Below are 20,399 nucleotides of genomic sequence, written 5' to 3'. Positions count from 1 at the left end.
GAGAGTTGAGGGGGATGGAGAAGAGATACTTAGTCAACTACAGAAACTCCACACTTGTATCTTAGTGTTTTCTTATACACTAAGTTATAGAATTTCTTTTTTCCTACTTACTGAAATGTCCATCTTATGACAGATTCTTAGGAAAGACAAAATGTGATCTGCTGTCTTTTGCAATTTCCTGTCAGACATTATATATTTTTAAATGCTTTAGTTTAGGCAGATATCTATGATTAACTACACCAATCATTCAATAGAACAAACAATGAACAAAATGTGAATTGGATTAAAACCAGTATTTCTTAAAGTACCTTGACAGTGATAAATAGCCAAATATCATAGGCTATTGTGATTTAGTGGTATATTGTCAACTTTAAACTGGGTTCAGTGTGTCTTGGATCAGGTGAGTTCATCTGATAGTGATGAAAATATATAGTTTTTGTCTAAATAAACTGATACAAAGTTAACTAATACAATTCTGACCAGAGGCACAGTACAGAAACCTATTTGTTTTTATTTGGGGGACAAATAAATGTATTGTTAACTGAAAACATTTTTTTAAAACAGTGTGTGTCTGTCCACAATTGTACAAATCCAAGGATATATTTTATGACCACGATGTAATTGTCACACTTGTTGGAGTAATTCACAACCATGAGTGCCAGCCTCAGGGCAGGCTGTCAAAAAGCAGGGCAGAAACTCCAAACTGGTTGTATGTTCTATAATTAGATTTCATCAATCTGGTTAAAAAGAAAAGTGAACTGAAACACTATAACAGTCTTGCCATGGAATTACACACAGTCCCCTTGGGCACTCCAGTCTGTCTATCTTGCCACTCGGGAAAGCAGGACTCAGTGAAAGTTGGTTGCCATACACTAAAGATCAGAAAACATTCAGGTTGCTTCCAGTCCTAAGAGACTTACCCCTGACCAATTTGTACCTCAGATATCATACCAAAGACAGTGCTTGTAGCCAATACTATAGCAAACTAACTAAGGATTGATTAACTAGAAAAAAGAAATGAAAGACTTATTTAAAGGTTAAAACAGGCAACATATATACACAAATGAGTTATAGTCCATGGTTCCAAAAAGGTGGCAGTTGTAACCTGTCAGGAAAGAATGTCTTTTAGGGCTAACCCAGGTTGATCCTGGGGATCTCTGCTTTATTTCCCAGCTCCAGCCCTCTGAGAATCCAAACATCAAAAGAGGGATAAAAAAATGTATTTCCCTGTTTTATTTTCTTCTTCTTCCAGCATTCAAGATGAAGGGATTTGCTCTTTGCACATAGCACCCTTACAGCTGTGAGAAGGCCATTAACCAAGTCTTTGTAATGTGATGTTTCACAATGGTTTGTTCAGTTTTTCTTGATAAGTGGGGAGACCACTCCTCCTGCCTGGGTTCACAAGATCAGAACAGGCACTTTTACAATTATAAAGTAAAAGTTAAATATTACCTTACATTGTGTGTGTGGGGGGGGGGGGGGGGCAAGGCCAGATGGCTACAGTAAAGTACTGAGGAACAGGTATGTTAGCCCCAGGCTAAACAAATCCCTAGTACCGTGGCAACCAAATGGCAGTTTCTCCAGGTTAAACAAGGCACTTGGGGCCAATTAAGATCTTTCTAGAAGGCAGAGGAGATAGCTACATTGATTAGAACACCTGCAGCCAATCAAGGCAGGCTAATCAGAGCACCTGGGTTAAAAAAGGAGCTCACTTCAGTCAGGCGGGGAGGAGCCAGAGGAGAGGAAGCGTGTGTGAGGCGCTGGGAGCAAGAGGCGCAAGGAGCTGAGACTGAGAGGGTGTGCTACTAGAGGACTGAGGAATTATCAGACAATCAAGCATTATCAGACACCAGGAGGAAGGTCCTGTGGTGAGGATAAAGAAGGTGTTTGGAGGAGGCCATGGGGAAAGTAGCCCAGGGAGTTGTAGCTGTCATGCAGCTGTTACAGGAGGCACTACAGACAGCTGTGATCCAAAGGGCCCTGGGCTGGAACCCAGAGTAGAGGGCAGGCCCAGGTTCCCCCCAAACCTCCCAACTCCTGATCAGACACAGGAGGAGTTGACCCAGACTGTGGGGAAGATCACAGAGGTGAGCAAATCCGCCAATAAGCGCAGGACTCATCAAGGTAGAAGAGGAACTTTGTCACAATATATATTTCACAATTTAATATAATCTGGGGTCACATTTAGTCAGATGCCTTAATTGTAATCATATGGTTGTTGCACACACTACTGGACAGAGTTTAGGTTCTTGGAGGGTGAGGGTGGGGGTGGTTAATTGTATATTTCAATAACTTACCATGTTTGGATTTCTTTTAGCGGTAACTTTAATTTTTAATTTCCAGAATTCGTAAAGTTTCATTTTAGGATAACTAACATCCCTGTAATATTTTTGGCCCTTAAGTTACAGAGGCATACTTTCAATCTTAGCTAAACTGTACTATTTTTTGGTCTTGGAGTACACACAGCAGATAGGAACATGTCTGAAACAGTGTTTTGTAATCCACCCACTTAATTTTGAACCATAGAAGAACCTTGTTTCAATGGAGGCCTACATTAATAGGATTACAGCAGAGTAAAGCCACACACTTTCATTCAATAGCTCTTAAACTGCTCTAAGGCGTCTGTGTTTGCTCAGCCTTTCAGTAAAGTGCCTGCTCAAAGTCCAAGGATTTTGATGTTAGGAGAATTGCTATCATTTATATCTTTCTGCACTACTCTCTTTATATCAGTTGATGAAGCTTAGAAATTTTCTTCAAAGTTACAATCCACTCAATTTAAGTGCCTAGTAACAAGAAAGACAGTGCTTAAAAAGTGACAATAGAAAAAGCAGACAAATCTAGAAGTAAATGAAATGTTATTTTGAGATATTTCAATCATTCAGTCCATGTGATTACAGTGATTTCTTTGGAAAGAAGAATGATCTTTAGCAGAAAGTCTTTAAAATGTCAAAAGCAATTAAGCTTTTAATTAGAGACACCAATGACCTCCATGAACAGTATTTTCTGTGGGGAAGGCAATCACTGGAGTAAGCCAGAGATTGCTAAGCCATTGTGTGTTTTCTAGAAGGTTTAGCCGGCTAATACAGAGAAGATTGGTTATCAGAGCATGCCCTAACAAAATCTCTTATTTTTTTGGAATGTTAGCTAAATGGTACTTTATTGCCAGCTTCGATCCACAAAGCCTTAGGTTACAACTGTACACTTGCACAAATATATATGCCCCTTTATTTTATAAATATGTCCAAATTACCCCTTGTTTGTTGTCATGAACCACATAAATAACCATAAACTACAACTTTTAGTGGCTCTCCCTGGTACCTTTCCAAGCCTAGCCTCGGCAAAGACTGCTGATATGCCACTGTATATTTTATGAACATGGCGGGGGAATGTCTCCCTCAAGCATTTCACTCTTTGCTTTTGTGATCTACAGTATACATTATATTTAATAATTTATTGATCTTGTTGAAAGATTTGACATCTTTGATGATTCCTTTAAAACTATTAACAGCAAATGTAATCTTCATGGCTATGTTACCATTAAAACAAATTATCCCATGTTCTTAATTGAGGGTATGAAAATATCTCCAGCAAAGCTTTTACATATCTAATAAATACCACTCTCTCTCCTCATCCCATAACAAACATCCATACAATTATTCACATTCTCGTTAATATGGTTCAAATGTGTTTTAAAATCCTAGCAAATTATACATTTCTTTAGGAACATGTATAGTTTGGTAAACTCATGATTCTCATTCCACTTTAGACCTCATGGAGAGCTGGATGAGCATCCAAATTTGTGAATGCTGCCTTCATTAAAACTTTCAATGACTGCTATACCTTTTAATTAAGTGTGTAACAGAAATATTTGCTTTTGCATTGTAGCCTCTTTTGTTTCAGCTACAAAGTGTTGGGAATACTAACTTGTCTCCAGACTATGAAATAAAGCCTGATTTCTGTTCAGTTGGATGCCTTGACTATAAATGTCCTAAAACAAATACAACTGAGAAAAGCAGCAAAACCAGTAAACCCTTGTATACAGAGAGCTTGAATGGAAAGGCTGTTGTTATCTACCACGTTAATTACTGAATTACTATGCTTTTATGATGTTTTGAAATACATATTTTAACGCAAATAATTAAATTTAATCTTATGCATGCTTAATGACACAAGAAACACCACTAAGTAAATACAAATCATGTAAAATAGCATAATTTGTATTTTATGCGTCAACGTCACTTCTAACATAGAAACAGAATTCTACTATTTATGAGACAGACAAGGTAGGTGAAGCAATATCTTTTATTGGACCAACTTCTGTTGATGGAAGCTACAGATTTTTGAGCTACACAGTTTTCCTTCAGGTCTGGGGAAGAAAGCAGTGTGTCTGATTTAAGAGCTCTTCTTTAGGCAGAGTTGATCAGAACTTGCATTGACCCCTTGTAAAATGATGTAACCCATAGATTATAAACTCTTTATAAACTAACTATTCCTTTCCACACTGTCAGATTTGACTCATATGCACACACGCACACACCCTCACCCCCAATTAAATACAGTAAAATAAAATAACTTGGCTCTTCTCTATCATACATAAAAGAGCCCCACGAGGCAGACTTTAATGGCAAGTTCCTTACCAAGTTGAAGAGGCTCTCTTTTCCTCAGCTGGGCAATAACAAGTATCCAGATAACATTCCTTTAGAAACAAATTCAGCTGTCTTCCCCACTAACCAGTCCAACTGGTTTAGAAGTCACTAGTTGCAGAGGTAGGGCTGATTTGTGGAGCCTATACAGTCATGCAGGAGGGGACTAAAGACAAATGTGCTCCAGCAGAAGAGCGAAGAGGTATGAGCACTCAGATCTGCATTACTGACTATAGAGAAGCTCCAGATCCAGTCTCAGGAATGAAGAGGAAGAAAAGGGAAACAATTCATTGCCCACCCCTGAAGAACCCCAGTACACAGCCTGACCACTTGGGCTGCAAACACTGGGATCATTGCCACATGTTCTTTCACCTCTATTTCAACCAAATTTGGAATTAATGCAACATTGCCATTAGAATAATCTAGGGTGACTAGATGTCCCGTTTTTAAAGGGACAGTCCCATTTTTTGGGACTTTTTCTTATATAGGCCTATTACCCTCCCACTCCCTGTAACGTTTTTTCAGAAATGATTTCCTTCCTTATCACCTTCTTCAGGCTTGCTTTGCCTTTCATCACATCCATTTCAACTCTGGACTCAAACTTCCCTGTCTTTCAGTGGTGACTACTCTTTGGGATTTCTCCATGTAGGCATCTTTCTTCTAGCAAATTAATTGCCATTTGCATTTCCCACCTCATCCTCTAGAGGGGACACTTGCGCAGGTGTCTTTGGAAATGAGGATTTCAGCTTCTGCATTTGACTTTCTTAGCTCATTTGGTAGCACTCTACTGCTCTTTTCTAACAACAATTTAAGATTTAAAAAAAAATAAGGGAACAAGAAATATTTAATCCTCCTTAACTAGGGAATGTACTATGGGATGGTCTACATAAGTCTCTTTGATAATACTAAATCATGCACACTATCACATTAACTGAAGTCACTAAATTGCATTCCAGTCCAAACACACTGTACTGTATATTCTAATGTAAAAAGTTATTCAACATTCCGGTGTTACAAGATTCTGCAATTTCCTACTATAGATTTGTCCTCAAATTCTTTGTTATTTGGAGAACATCCATTATCTCTTTGGACAAAGTATTTGAAGTTTCATCTACCTCAATCAGACTTGAAAAATCTAGAGAATTTTGCCAGATTCCAAAAAGAAAATGCTGCTCAGCCCCATTTATTTGAAGGACCTGATCTTAAATCTTGTTTGTGTGCAAGAAAAGACATTAAAAAAATGATGAAGTCATCTTTGGTACAAACGATACAGGTGGATATGAGAAGCCATGTCTCTACCAGAGGGAGATGTGCAAATGAAACCTAAGAATAGGAATCACATTTAATAGAAAAGACTTAAAAATATCAGTCCAGGAATAGGTTTCTGAAACATTTGCCAAGATGGCTAGAAAATTTGTCTATAATACAAAACTTCTATTAGTAAAATTTTATATATAGCAGAAATCCTTGTCTAATTATGAATGTGAAATATAATGCTTAAGAATTCTGAAAGAACTATTTCTATTTTTTTAAAATACAAGATGCAGGAATTACTGCTGTTAGTTTTGAAGATCTAGAAGCCTTTAATGTCTGGACTACACCCCTAAATCAGCAATTAAACTGGATCAAACTTGCTTTATCCCATGAGATCTTATAAAGTAATCTACAGTATGGGTCTCTTAATTGGCAAAATATGTGCAGGCAACTAATGAGATTTGAAAATGGAATAGTTTATTGCACCTCTCAAAGGCTATTTGGGAAAAGTTAAAAGAATTCAGTACTGGTTTTTACTCAGCTCAATATTCTACAAGTAGACAATGTGAAGGCTTTCTTGTTTCAGATACAACTAATTACATTTAAAAAAATCACAATTTTAAATAGAATGAACATTTCTGAATCAAGTATTTCACGCTGAACAACAGTATTTGACACATCAGGGATATGGAAGCAAAACGCTAAATTAAATGATTTTCTGTTAAGCTATAATATTCTTCCAACAACAATTAAAAACATGAAAATAAAAAATAAGTAATGCAACACAAAGAGAGAAAACAAAGTCACTAAAAGATTTTCTTCTTTTTAATAAAAATGGCTCTAGATTAAATCCCATCTCCTAGCCATCCTGCACATATTCTAGCCAGTACTTTTGTTGCAAGACACCATGGTGGGTTTCAATCCCCTGCAGCTACCATTAAAATGTTAACTGAAAGAATACAATTGGAGAAGGGTCCTCAAGGTTAACACTTTTGGCTGTGGTTTTGTGCTGAGCAGAGTTTTAACACACTTTAAGGGCAGCATTGAGCAATGTTTTCATTATAAGGTAACTGCTCTGTTTCGGGTAACTTTATGGGGAGCCTTTAAGCATTGTTGAAGTAATTTTTAAAAGTTGGGTGGTTTTGATAGGCACTTCACACATTCCTTCCTCACAATGTTTTGCTCACAGCACTTATCAAGTGCTATGCAGGATTACTCCCGTGGTTTTCAGTGGTGAGTGTTTGGTGGTGGTGGAGGGGAAAGGAGAAGTTATAAAAGTACATTCAGTGTCAGAAACCTTCAATGTTAATTTAGTTTTGTTTCCCTTGTCTGTATTATCACAAATTGTTTAAGCCACAAAGACGTTTCAGTTAACCTGTTTTCTGTTTTTCATTCTGGTGCTTTGGACAGCGACAGTTATTTCACTATCATGAACCCCCTTAAATAAAACACATTAGCAAATGCATGGCGCAGGAGTGTGGGGAGAAGAGGGCTTGTGGGAAGGATGAAATTGTTTGCATTTTAGTGGCAGCAGACTTCTAAGAATTCACAGTAATGTGCTGTGAATTCTGCCACCCCATCCCAAACATCATTCTCAGAAAAGAAGATGCACATACAAATGGAGTGAAAGTAACTTTTATTTACAAACATTTATCGAACCTAGATTCATAGATTGTAGGGCTGGAAGGGACCTCAAGAGGTCATCGAGTCCAGTTCCCTGCCCTCATGGCAGGACCAAATATTGTCTAGAGTTAAAATGTTTTTTAAAAGGAACAAATTAACTAAAAAAAGTCAAATTTTTTGAGAAGTGGGCAAACACTGATGTCTATGGACACCTCCTCACCTCTTCCTTGTCCCTCAGCCTGACAAGAGGAGGTGGAGGGAAATGGATGCAGAATACTGTGCAGGGGGACTACTGGGGATATATCCTGTGTGGACTTGAGGGCTAAACACAGGCTGGGCTACAGGACAGGATTGGGCTCATTATTCTTCTCCTGAATGCTCTGGACTGGAGGGTTCCCCTGTGAGGGAGTTTGGATGCCTGTGGATGATGATTTGCTGGGCATGCTCCTCCCCATCGGAGTGGTGGACGGATTCACTACTTCAGCCGCTGAAGGAGGAAGTAGAGGTGACAGCTGAAAGAGGAAGTAGAGAAGGTGGTTCTTATTCCTAGGGAGAAGCAGCAACCACAGTGGCAGGTGGGCTCTTATAGCATTCTGCCACCAGTTGGACTGGGGACTGCATGAACCCATTCCCTCTGTGCATGCTCTCACTGCCTGTGTGCGTTCTCTCCATTTGCAGGAATGTCTTGACCTTCTTAAGAGCCTGTTCCTCCCTTGCCCAAAGGAAGCTGAACTGCTCGACTCCTTTTATCTATGCCAAGAAGCAGGTCTTCCAGGGTCCTTTTTCATCTTCCTCTGCTATCGCTGCGGTGCTGCTTCTGCCACACAAAAGGAATGGTTTCCTGCAATACTTTTGTAAAAATGTTCTAATGCTCACAGTGTACCAAGAGACCTGTTGGGGTGTGGTTCGGTTCCTTCAGGGATAACATTACCAGTCACCTTTTTTGTCTTTAAAAGTCAACCATAGCAGTTTTGAATGTACCAGAATGCAAAAGAGAAGTGATTTTCCAGCACTGTGGAGGACCTCTGGCCACATATGCCAGAGAGATGTTTCTGTTAATGGTGACCCTTCAGTGTATTCCTGAGTGGAGGGGTTTGGTGAACCCTGCTGCGACACCTGAAGAACTAGTTTGAATTGCCACCCAATCCTATAAGCATAATTCAGCAATTTGAGAGGAAACCGACTGTATCTAAACTAGCATTTTGTGTTCCCATGGAAATGGAACAGAAAACCACAGAAAATATCTGCCTATCCCATAATCTGCCCTGCATTGACAGGAAGTCCAGCCCGTGTCCAGTGAACAGCATTGAAACATACAGGGAAACAGAGTGACTCCAGAAGCATATATTTGCTGAATTTTCCTTGACCTTTTCAAGTTAACACTGCAAGCCAGTTACCTCTCCACTGTTAAGGGACATGGTATTATGTCTGCACTACCCCCGAAGTAGATATTATACCCACTCCCATTTCTCTCAGCTTTCACAGAGTGGCTCAGCGCGGGAAGCTGGGAGAGAGGTCGTGTTGGATCTTTGCACAACCATAAGTGCCACGAAACTGGTCTTTCTCCCCACCTGAGCCCTTTAAAATCTGCTCCTTCCCTCTCTCACCCACTTCCCATCATCTTGTTTTGCACTGCCCAGGGACCATCACTGTGAGTGCTGGCTTAGAAATCCAAAGACAGAGGCACAATGACTGCTCATGTCTGCTCAATGCTTTACATTGGTTCATGGGAGTTGACTAAAATCATTGAACTACAGCCCTGTGTTGCTCCGGGACCATGTTGGGATAGAGAGAGGGTGTAGTGTCATGGAGGCCAGGCTGTGGTGAGTGCAGCAGCACAGCAAGAGGGGATATTGTTGGGGATAATGGGGATCCATTGTAAAAAACTTACCAGTATCAGATTCTGGTTCCTACAGCAGCTCTGGGTCTTCAGACTCTTCCAAGGGGTCTTTTTCAACTGGGTCTTCTAGGTAGAGATGCAGATTTAGATGCTCCTCTTCCTTCATGTCTCCTGGCATTTCCTCTGGGAATTCCTCCGAGGTCCCGATGTCTCCTTGTCCTGTCCCTTATCGGTGTCCTGATATCTGATGAGACTAGTCACTTTAGGCTCCGTACTTGCCACCCTGGAGAGCACCCAATCCAGCTCACCATAGCATGGGCATGTGCTAAGTCCCCTCCAGGGAAGACTGTTGAGAGTCCTTCACTCTCTGGTAAAGGAGCCTGAGCTGCTCCATACGCTCCTGGCGCTAGGATGGAATGCAGTGAACCGCTACCTCCTTCAGCCTCCATGAAATCTCGTGGTGCAGGTGACTGTTCCTGCAGACCCAGATGAAGTCATAGAGGGCAATCAACTCTGAACCACGTATTGATGAGCACCTGTGCATACTAGAGAGACCAGAAGGCTGCTCTCGAACCATGATTCACGATCACCTGTACTGACAATAAATTTCAGCAGAAAACTATTTTGAAGTGCTCAGCACAGGCTGTTACTACCACTGGCCATGTGGGGAAGGTGTCAGTGACATTTACGCTTTTGGGTAAGAGTCAGGCAGCAAAGGGTATTGTGAGAATGGCCCTCGAAGGCTATCGATAAGTGACCTGGTATATACCCTTTTCTCCTGTGCACACTGCACTGTAAAATGGGTACAGGGCCATATTACAGCTGAGATGTGTATATACAGATACCCTTCATGCGTGGCAGCTGTTGTGAACTAGACTGTCCTTCAAGAACATGCTCCCAGGCTTCAGATGTGAACAATAGAGGGGTTGTGGCACAAGAAGTGCACATGTATCAGTGTACAGTCAAAAATATGGATGCACTCATGGGGTGTTTTTTTAAAAATATACATAATATCTATGTGAGTTGAGTGCCTAATTCCCTTCAGCGCTTTTGAAATCCCAGCCTTGTCCTTTGAAGAATAGGATTTGTCTGTCTTAAGTCAAAATGAACATTCAGTTATCTGGTCTCACCTGAGCAAGCTGACCCACCACCACCAGCAGCCTGCACTTGGAGCAAGAGTCAGAAGTGGAATAGCTAGATTTCTCCAGGTCAGGACAGAGGTACAGTGGCAAGAAATTGTAGACTAGCATGAAACAGTATTAACTAGCCAATTATATCAATATCTCCAAATTCACATATCAAAAATATCACTCAGTGTGAGTCAACAACATACAACAGAGTAGAAATTAGTAAAGGGTAAGCATCACAAGTGTAGACATTTAACTAAGTCTATCATTAACTGACCAAGATTTCTTACACTTCCGTGTTTTAGCCTATTCAGAAATGCAGTTTGTAATGGTAATTCAATAGTAGTACTGCAATTCAAAATCAGGAATTACATTAAGCAAAAATAAAGTTCCCTAACATTTGTCTCATGCTCTAGCTCAGGGGTCTCAGAGTCCCGACCTACGGGCAATCTGTGGCCCGAGAACCTCCCCACTGCGGCCCATGGAAATGTTTAAAAAAGTTCTTTCATCCAGCCCTAATAGCTGCCGCCTGAGGAGGGGGTGGCATGAGGGGAGTGGGTAGGAGAGATTCACGTGCCCCTCCCCCGAATGTTGCTCCATCCTGCTGCTCCTGGGAACCTCCTAGGTGTTGCACTCGGCAACGTGTCATTCACCTCGGGCACTCAGCTCCCTGCAAGCAGTTCCCTATCCCTGCTGTTACCAGCGAAGCCGTGGAAGAGAGACCCATGTAGCATGCTGCTGGCTGTCTGCTGCAGGCATCACCCCCCACAGCTCCCATTGGCTGGGCGAGAGGAACAGAGGTAGCATCACTAGTTGCTGGGTAGAGTCAGCCATGGAGGTAGGGTCACTAGTCACTGGGCTGAGTCAGCCTGGGCAGCATGAGGCTAAGGGAGTGAGGGAAAAGGGTGGGAAACAGGCTGGGAGGTGGTGCGAACACCATCTTCAGTGACATTATTGGCCCGCTGGGAGGATTTGAGAACTGGCATTGGCCCTAAAGTAAACTGGGTTTGAGACCCCTCTATCTAACTAAGCTTCAACAGTTAGCAATTGTTATCCAACTATGTAAAATGCACTATGTTCAAAAATACGATATATAAATATGCTTTTGTCTGCCTCTGTCTTTGTGTTATAACCAAGAATTCAAGATTATATTGCGCACCAAGCTAATTGGCTTGAGTTGAATTTGTCCAAGAAGTGGAGGAGAAGCATTCCCATTGGAGAGTTCTTGGCTCTGGAACTTAATTCTCCTCCTTAGTTTGACAGAACTTTCATTTGTCCACTTCGAGGACAAGACTGTGGCTTGTTCAGAGGAAACTGGTTGTATGAACAGAGGAGGAAATGACTTTGGTTTTGTTTGGTTCAGAGGATCTTGTTGACATTGAGTTAATTTGTATTCTCTTTGTTTTTAATAGTGCATCTGTGGACACTCAGAGCTGTATCTGTATGTTTTAAATATTTAATTCTACCAAATATCAAATCTGACTTATGTCGCTCTCATATTTTCTACACAGAGATGCACGCGCAAACTAGATGCACATTGGATGGATATCCATACAAGAAATATGGCTAAATACACACCTGAACATCTCCCTACATGTCCCGGCATTTCCATTGAGCCCAAAAGCAGAATATCAACAAAAATATACACATATTAAAGTTACAGGAAGTATATGAAATAAGATATGGAATACATATTCAAAACATATCTAAAGCACTTATTCACTTCAGCTGAAGTTTCGGTCCTTTAGTCTGTCCTACACTTGAAGTCACAACTTGTTTATTTCAAAGTTTGTGATAACGAGATAGTGTTTTTTTGATAAGTTGACTATCCAGAAAAAAAGCAGCCTGAGTTGAAAAAATATTTGTTGTAATGTGTTCTACTTGTTAACTAGCAGACAAATAAAGTTTGAAGAAAAAATTGTAATTTTCAATTTTAAGTGATTTATTTTTTCTTTGCAAAACTATATTGAAATCAAGAAAAAAAGTAAAGACATTTTCTGCACCACTATTTAAAGGTAATCTTCTAGTCTGCCTGTGTTTTATTTATAAAGGGCACCTTATCTGTTTACGCCTTGACACTCCTGAATATGAGTTGTTTGCATCTGGATTTTAACAGGATACTTTTCAAATTTCTTATATTTACAGAAGATAAGAATGTCCTGTTCTTGACCTCTGCTGATCAGTGGTGTCCTTACAATGTATAGGCTGTTACTATAGCCTGTGGGTATTTCAGGAGAAACTAGTAAGTACCTAGAACAGAGGCAAAAATATTTTGAAAAAAGAAAAGCAACCTTATATCTGACTTAGTATTTATTCATTAGACAATTTGAAATTACTAGAGTCGATGCAATAAGTTAAAACACAGGAAACACTTTTCCTCACTACTTTTTCCCTTTGCACTTTGTCAAATTCCTCTAGTGTAGAGTAAACAAAAGTTAAGTCTTAAGGCTTTGTCTGGCAAGTGAAAGACAAAACTTTTGTCATTCAGAGCTGTTAAAAAAACACCCCCTCGAAAGACAAAAGTTGTGTTGAAGACAAGCACCAGTGTGAACAGTGTTCTGTAGGCAGGAGTCTTCTCCTGCTGACAATGCTAATGCCGGTTGTTGGGGGTGGAAGTTTTTTGTCAGCAGGAGAGCTCTCTCTTGCCAACAAATAGCGGGGGTGACCAGATGTCCCGATTTTATAGGGATAGTCCCGATTTTTGGGTCTTTTTCTTATACAGGCTCCTATTACCCCCTCATCCCCAGTCCCGATTTTTCACACTTGCTGTTTGGTCATCCTACTATCCTACGTGCTTTTTAGCGGCATGGCTGTAGTGGCACAGCCATGCCACGAAAAGCTGCATCGTGTAGACACAGCCTTAGGCTCTTTATTGCAAATCGAGCTTGGGGTACTAATCTGTCATAACCATTAAACTGCAGGAAGAATGTGACAATATTTCAACAAAAGAAAATTAGGAAAGCAATTCCATGTTAATTTAAAAAAAAGTCTAATGACAGTCTCATAGCTAAGGGAGACTGACTTAGACGTTGATAATCCATCTGTCTCCAACCTGAAGCAAATTAGACAGGAAAAATGTGTTAGTTCAAATAGTCCACCTCTCATAAAAACTGCTTCTAAAATGGCACATTTTATTAAATATAATTCAAATAGAAATGCTTCTTCCTTTCACTTACAGTATTAAATAGAAAGCAGGAAATAGCATGCACTTTTTCAATATCAAATAGATTCATATTATTAGAATCTTATGCCTTTTTCACTCCAAATAAAGTTTTACATAATACATTCCCATATTTGTATGGGATATTTTTTATTCATTGATATTAACCTTAACATATAAACTACTTTGATGGAATTTGGCATTTGGGTGATCCTAAATTAAGTTCTTTGTCTTTATTTGTTTTATAAAGCATGAATTCTAAAAGGCTGGGACAGTTACATAACTGCACTTCAAAGCAGTCTGCAAACCAAGCAGCTACAAAGCAACATCTTTGCCTTCAGCAATCACACTCCAGTGACTCATTCAAGTGACCTTATTTGCTCATTAGAGGCTCTAGGTGCAGGTTGCAAATGTCAGAGAGCCTGAATTTGCATTTGAAAAAAATACATCTTGCAGCATTTTAATAGTAATATTCCTGAGATTTCAGGTCACATCTATATTTTTGATTCAACTATTGTTATTCCTCCTAAATCCATGCCCACAATGAACATGCTACACTTTAGTATTCATTCACTCCAGCTTGTAAATGCTTTAATACTTTCATGTCATATGGGAAAAGGTAGGCTTGTAATTAAATAACCATTTCTCCTGGTAACATTAAAATTGTGTTTTTTCTACCTAATCTTCATCAGCAAATGGGAACTTGCAATGACAAACATGAACACGGAAAAAAAACACATTTATTTAGGGATAGATGAGCTAATAGATATTCATATTGCACCACAACATTTCATAGTCTAGTGCCAGTCTCATTATTAAAATTGCAGCTCACCCTTCAATGAGCTCTTAATAGGTGGACCTCTGGATGTATGCAGAACTTATGGCAAGATTTCTAATTTCTCATACACAAATGAACAATATGCTTCGTGACAATAATATAAGCCAAAATCCCCCATTTAATAAATGTGAATTTGGTACATGTAAAAGCTGATGGACTGACAGCAGTAGCACAATCATAGTTTCTGAAGCCAGAAGGAACATTGCATTCATCTAGTCCTCTAACCAAACACTAACATACATATGGGTAGTATAACCTTCTTAACACTTCCCATCAATATACCTCAATCTTGTTCTGGAAGAACTGAAATCGGTGGGTGAGAACATTTTACTCAAACTTATTCAGATCTAGACCTTTCTATCGAGACTGCCAAAATGAAAGCCCACTGGCTTCCAAAATCAATCATCAAGCTTTTAAATACTTGCATTTCACACTGAAGTTCCAAATGAAGAATAAGGGATGGTTAGTGGAAGAAATGTTCAGAAGATTGAAAAACTCCTAAATGATATTTTAAATTAATAATACATAGCCATAAAAGCATTCTAGATAAAAACAAAACATGAAAAATTTCCAATTTACAGACCCCCAAATACATTTTCTTACATACCTATCTATGGGTAAAGTGTTTTACTAGAAAATTGAATCAAAAAATCCATGACTTTAATTGCAGAGCAAAAATTATGAAAAAAAGCCATTCCCCCTTAAAAAGTAATTTTAAGAACGGAAGCCTAAAAATCAGGATTTTGGATAGTTGAGAGGAGATAAAGAAGGTTAGGATAAGTGAGTAAAAGTATATAAGCTGTTAATATGCAGAACTATTTCATTTAAAATTGGCATTAAAAACATTTTTACATAATAAATATAATATAAATGTTGGACTACTATAAAAGATTCAGTCAAAACAGAAAAGGAGAAAATAAGCTTCTCTTTGTGATTTTTTTTTGCCCATAAACTGTCCAAGTCAGCTATTTTTATTGATTAATGGTTTAAAAAAATTTAATGCTCCTAAAAGAAATCAAAGCACATAATTTATATCTCCTCTGGCTATAGAGAACATAAGTCAGGGTTTCCCACTGACTTGCTTAGCTGATAAAATAGTTTATACTCTTGACTTAAAGCTCCAAAAATAAGCTTAACTCCTCTAGAACTGAAATGCCATAAAGGTATTTCACAGCCTTATCCACACTAAGGAAATTCTGGAATCCCCCCCCACCCCCTCACCTTTACTAACACCGGTTCTACCAGCACAAGGAACATTTGTAGCCCCAGTACCGATTGACCACTGACTACCCATAGTATTTTAAGCCCTGTGTATGGTAGCACTACTTAGAGCATGTCTAATTGACACAGTACTTAAAACACTGCTGTCATCAATGACCCCTCTCCACTAGTACGCCCACTGTTGCCTTGTTTGATCTCTTGCAACGGAAAGTATAAATAGCTATAAGGGGCTTTCAGTTCTGAGAGTGTTTCAATAAATCCCTGTGCCTTATTAATTCCAGCATCCAGCTGTTCAAGGTTCATTGAGCCCAGGTTTCCTGCACATGGGAGATTCTGCCACATTGATGCATGCCTGGCTAGTGAAACATCCTATACAAGTCATGCTGAGCTCTCTATGGAGCCTGTTGAGCTTTTTAGGCTTAATTCTAGCTCTCTTCTTTGACATCTTTGGTTTGAGAAGTGGAGAAAGGAGAACCAACATCTTACTTATGCTTTTCTGAAGGAAGAAGAGATACTCTTCATCTGCCACTGTTTTCTGACAAAATCTCACTCAACTTTTCCCCAGGCAGAATGACTGTCTGCTGTCCAAGGTCTTATTTACAGATGATCACTGCACAAGAAGTCAAAGAGCATGCAGTTTAACACAGTGCGTTTAATAATATATCTATGACAAAGGCTATGACCAGGAATATTTTCTTTAGGAGAAATGCCAGAACATAGTGGTGCTTGTGAAATAGGTGGTGGCATGTGAGGGTCTAAGACCTGCAACTGAGGCTTCAGAGCCCCTTCACAAGATACTCTTCAGCATGGTCCTTGTGAAAGAAGTCTCCCTCTGGAGAGATCACCATGCCCTTGCCTAGGTAAGCAACTGCCATGTCTACCTTTGGAATGGCTGTGAAAGACTCCCTTGGCTCTTAGAAACCGTTAAACAAACAAACAGGCCTGCTTTGTGAGCTGGCTGTTTGTGGTTGTGCACCTGCTGGGAATCTCTGCCTGAGCATAGGTGGTGCTGTGCATTCCTTTTGTCTGCTTTAGAACCACAGTTACCACAGAGGACAGAAAAGAGGGAGCCACAGTCTTGATGAGACCCAGAAACCCAAAGCTAATGAGGCTGAGAGCAGGAGGGCCATAGTTCACACTCTGTTGTACTAAAAAATGGTGTACTTTCTGGACTTGCTTGTTTCTTAGACAGCTCTGCCATAGCTAGTAGAAGCGGAGGCTGGTTACAAGAAGCTTAGAAGGGAAGTCTTGCACTGGTGTACCCCAAGGGATAAAGATGAAGCAGCAGGGAGGGAAGCAGAGAATTGATAGAGATAAAAAATGGTCACTACTATTCAAAAACTTATTTAAAACCCCCAGTTTTTAACATAGCACAATACAGCAGGAGAATATCAATTCCTGACCTAATTCAGCAAATAGAGGCAGAACTTCTGCCCAGTGGAAGTAAGCGCTGCAACAGCACTGAGTGCCCCGAATTCCTAGCAGAGGAGGCAGATCAAATTTATCATGGTTTGGGAGAAATGTTATGAACCAAAACCACCATATTTTAGGGGAAAATACATAAAATGGCATCTTTCAGAAAAATGAATCCATTAGGAAAAAAAATTAAAAATAGGCTTAAATGTAATGACACTAGTATTAGACTACCGTGTGATAAAGCTTTAATTCAGAGTTTCAACGACAGCCTCTCTTGATCAGAGGTCTGTTTGACACTAAGCCTCAATTGTCGAGAGAGAGAGAGAGAAAGAGAGAGAGAGAGAGAGAGAGAGAGAGAGAGAGACAGACAGACAGACACAGACAGACACACACACACACACTTAACAGGCAAGAGTGTGCCTTGTGCAATGGGATTCTCATATTAAAAGAAACCGCTTATCAGATAAAATTGCAAAGTAAATCATTTCTGTTCTTGTCCTTTTTATAACAAATTATGTTTTTCACATGCTTGAGCTATTCTCACTTTATGAAATCCTAATGATTTCCAGAGTCAAAATAAATGTAAAAAGACCAACACACACATGCACACTCATGTGTGCAACCAAAATCAACTTAAAAAAGACAGGAGAAAATGCTACCACTGTATGAATAACTCAAAACAAAATTTTCCATGAATATTTGCTTGAATTAAAAAACAAAAACATCAAATTTCCTGTGACTGTGCCTGCACCCAAGATATGGTACTGAACCTGCCAAGATGCCGAAGACAAACTAGCAAGGGATGAATTTATTGAAACTCATGTGGAAGTGCACATTAAAACCAGTGAATGGAAGCTGTGGAATTTCCTGTATAACTGTTGTCATATGCAGTGGCCCAGCAGAAACGGAAGCAATACACCCTGAAATCTATGAGTACAAATCACTGTGCTATTTATGATGAGAAAGGAGCTACTAATGCTACAAAAAGATACAAGACATGTTTTTTTGAGAGGCTTGAACAAAATAAATTCAGTCTGTGAAACAAAGGACACTGACAATGAAAAAAAATATTTCTACATAACTTCAGGAATCATGAAACGATTGGCCATAAAAAGAAATGCTGTTTATAAATTTAAAGGAAGCCAGGATAGTGTCACAAGTACTTGATGACACTACCTCACCCATTTTGAGGTAGGGCCTGATACCAACAGGAAGGGACACAGTTTGGAATTACTATGTGTTCATTTTTTAAAATCTTGATCGTTAAACAACAATAAAGAGTGTTACATTGAATACAGAATTGCAGTACATGGGAACTATGGGAATCAGCTCAAATTAAGCAATTTTTAAATAAAACCAGCTAAAAATACTTGGGAATAGAGGCTCTAAACTGAATACCACAGTAATTTTTAAAACAGTGACTGGTAATTCATACAAGTCCAAAAGCAGGTTTGAGTACTGAACCTTTGGAATCAGAGAAGGCTTGGAAACAAGGAGTGATAAAGCTAATATTCAGTTTGGATTTAATGATGGCTTAAAACTGTGGAAGATATCCATAAAATTACACTGTAAATCTGCAGGCCATTTGGCTTGCAGGCCAAGCTCTAATCTATTGCAACAAAGGGCCTGCCAGTCTAGTCATACTAACTTTTCTGTTTCAGTTTTGCCATCTTTAAAATGCACTTAATAAGAATTTGTTTTCCATATGCAGACCTCAAACGACTTTATGAAAAATCAGGTAGTGCAGACTAGCATAATTTTTACACAGATAGGTAACTGATGCACAGGTTCATGGAATAATTTGCCCAAGTTCACAAAGCAAATTGTCAGACCCAGAAGTTGTGTTCTCACTCACTAGCCAAGGCCTAACCAGGACTGCAGCGTGGGGAGGCTCCTCTCAACCATCTAGAGGCTCAGTTTCCACTCTGTAATAACAACCACCACGCTTAGCACATACTAAAAACAGGGCATTAGAATAAGAACTGCACACGATATCAAACTGCTACTTCTACTTGCACTTCCTGTTCGATAATCATAAATAAGCATAGTTAGGAACCTACATTCACGTTACAGTTTGTTTTTTACACGGTACACTATTCGATATCGAACAATGTAAGCTTATTTTGCAGATATAAAAAAGTAAACAAAACATTATTTCTTACCTTTTCATTGAAGTCTGTATTCAAATTTAACATAAAATTAAAGGTAAGCTTTTTACTATTATGCTAGGTCATAGAAGTTAACAAAAGGATATTTTCCTGGAGTTTCAGCACCCACTCTGTATTCAGTATAGCTTTTAGATGGATGGAAATTGAATATAAAAATTAGATTTGCCCTCTCAAATATGATGACCTTATTAGATTCATGATTTTCAGTCACAAAAGCCTGGAAAGAAAATAGATAGTTACATTTTAGTTGTTACAAAAATAATATACTCCCTATTTATAATTAAAATGCACTACAATAGGAAGTTAAATTCAAGCAAAGTTGCAATGTAACTAAAAACAAAGCTGACAAAAAGATAAACTCTAGGATCAATACAGCTTTAAACTGTGGACTCTCAGAGTATATAACTTCATATAAGATTTCAGATCAGAAAACTATATCTTTAATTTTTAAACAGCTAGGTAAAATGTAAAAGAAAAAGATGGAATAAAAGTCAAATATACATTTTATTGTGGCAACTGAAAAAAAATGAAACCTGAAGAGAATTCTTTTGAAGCAAAGATAAATTATGCATCAGTGTCCACACATGGTTTTTCTCAAAAATGGTGTTTCTTTTTTTTTTTTTTTTTTTTTAAATTAAAGGAAATTCACAAACTCTTTCTAGTCTGGATCAGCATCATTTCCACTGTGGGTCATTTAGAAGTTGAACGGAAGATTTTAAATAAGCAGGATGCTTTTTTGTGTTGCATAATGTGCATATAGGGAAGGATCATTATTTGCCCCTTAGTGCTGAAAATGGCATTGATGATCAACCATGCTAGGATACGTATGACCCGCAACAAAAAACTATTCCATATATAATACCTTTGCTCTATCCATTTGTTAAAGCTACACACTGAAAAAAAAAAAAAAACAAAAAACCACACACACACACACACACTACATGGCCATTTCAAACAGTCCTTTAAAGAGAAAGTATTATGAACAGAATATACTTAGTAATACTTAGTGAGTATGTGCCCCAAAGCTATAATACAATCTAAAACTTATTTGACATTGAGAAGCTACAGAAAGGCTACTAGTCTGTAAGTTTTATAACAAAAGAAGTATA

The 20,399-nt window shown here is 38.9% G+C and overlaps 2 protein-coding genes across 11 annotated transcripts in view; one reads left to right on the top strand and one right to left on the bottom strand.

Moving 5' to 3' along the window:
• LOC127055132 (uncharacterized) overlaps positions 1–20,399 on the top strand; it is a 1,051,551-nt gene that overhangs the window by 299,857 nt on the left and 731,295 nt on the right. The window lies entirely within an intron of this gene.
• Positions 1–20,399, bottom strand: part of GBE1 (1,4-alpha-glucan branching enzyme 1) — a 302,275-nt gene that overhangs the window by 20,749 nt on the left and 261,127 nt on the right. For all 10 annotated transcript variants that reach the window (XM_050958316.1, XM_050958334.1, XM_050958362.1 and 7 more), the window contains one exon: positions 19,379–19,507. In XM_050958316.1, the coding sequence (XP_050814273.1) occupies positions 19,379–19,507 (129 nt within the window). The remainder of the gene's footprint in view (positions 1–19,378; positions 19,508–20,399) is intronic.

The sequence above is a fragment of the Gopherus flavomarginatus genome, chromosome 1, assembly GCF_025201925.1.
Source record: "Gopherus flavomarginatus isolate rGopFla2 chromosome 1, rGopFla2.mat.asm, whole genome shotgun sequence".
NCBI classification, from domain to species: domain Eukaryota; kingdom Metazoa; phylum Chordata; order Testudines; family Testudinidae; genus Gopherus; species Gopherus flavomarginatus.
This window is presented reverse-complemented; position numbering and strand designations above follow the sequence as displayed.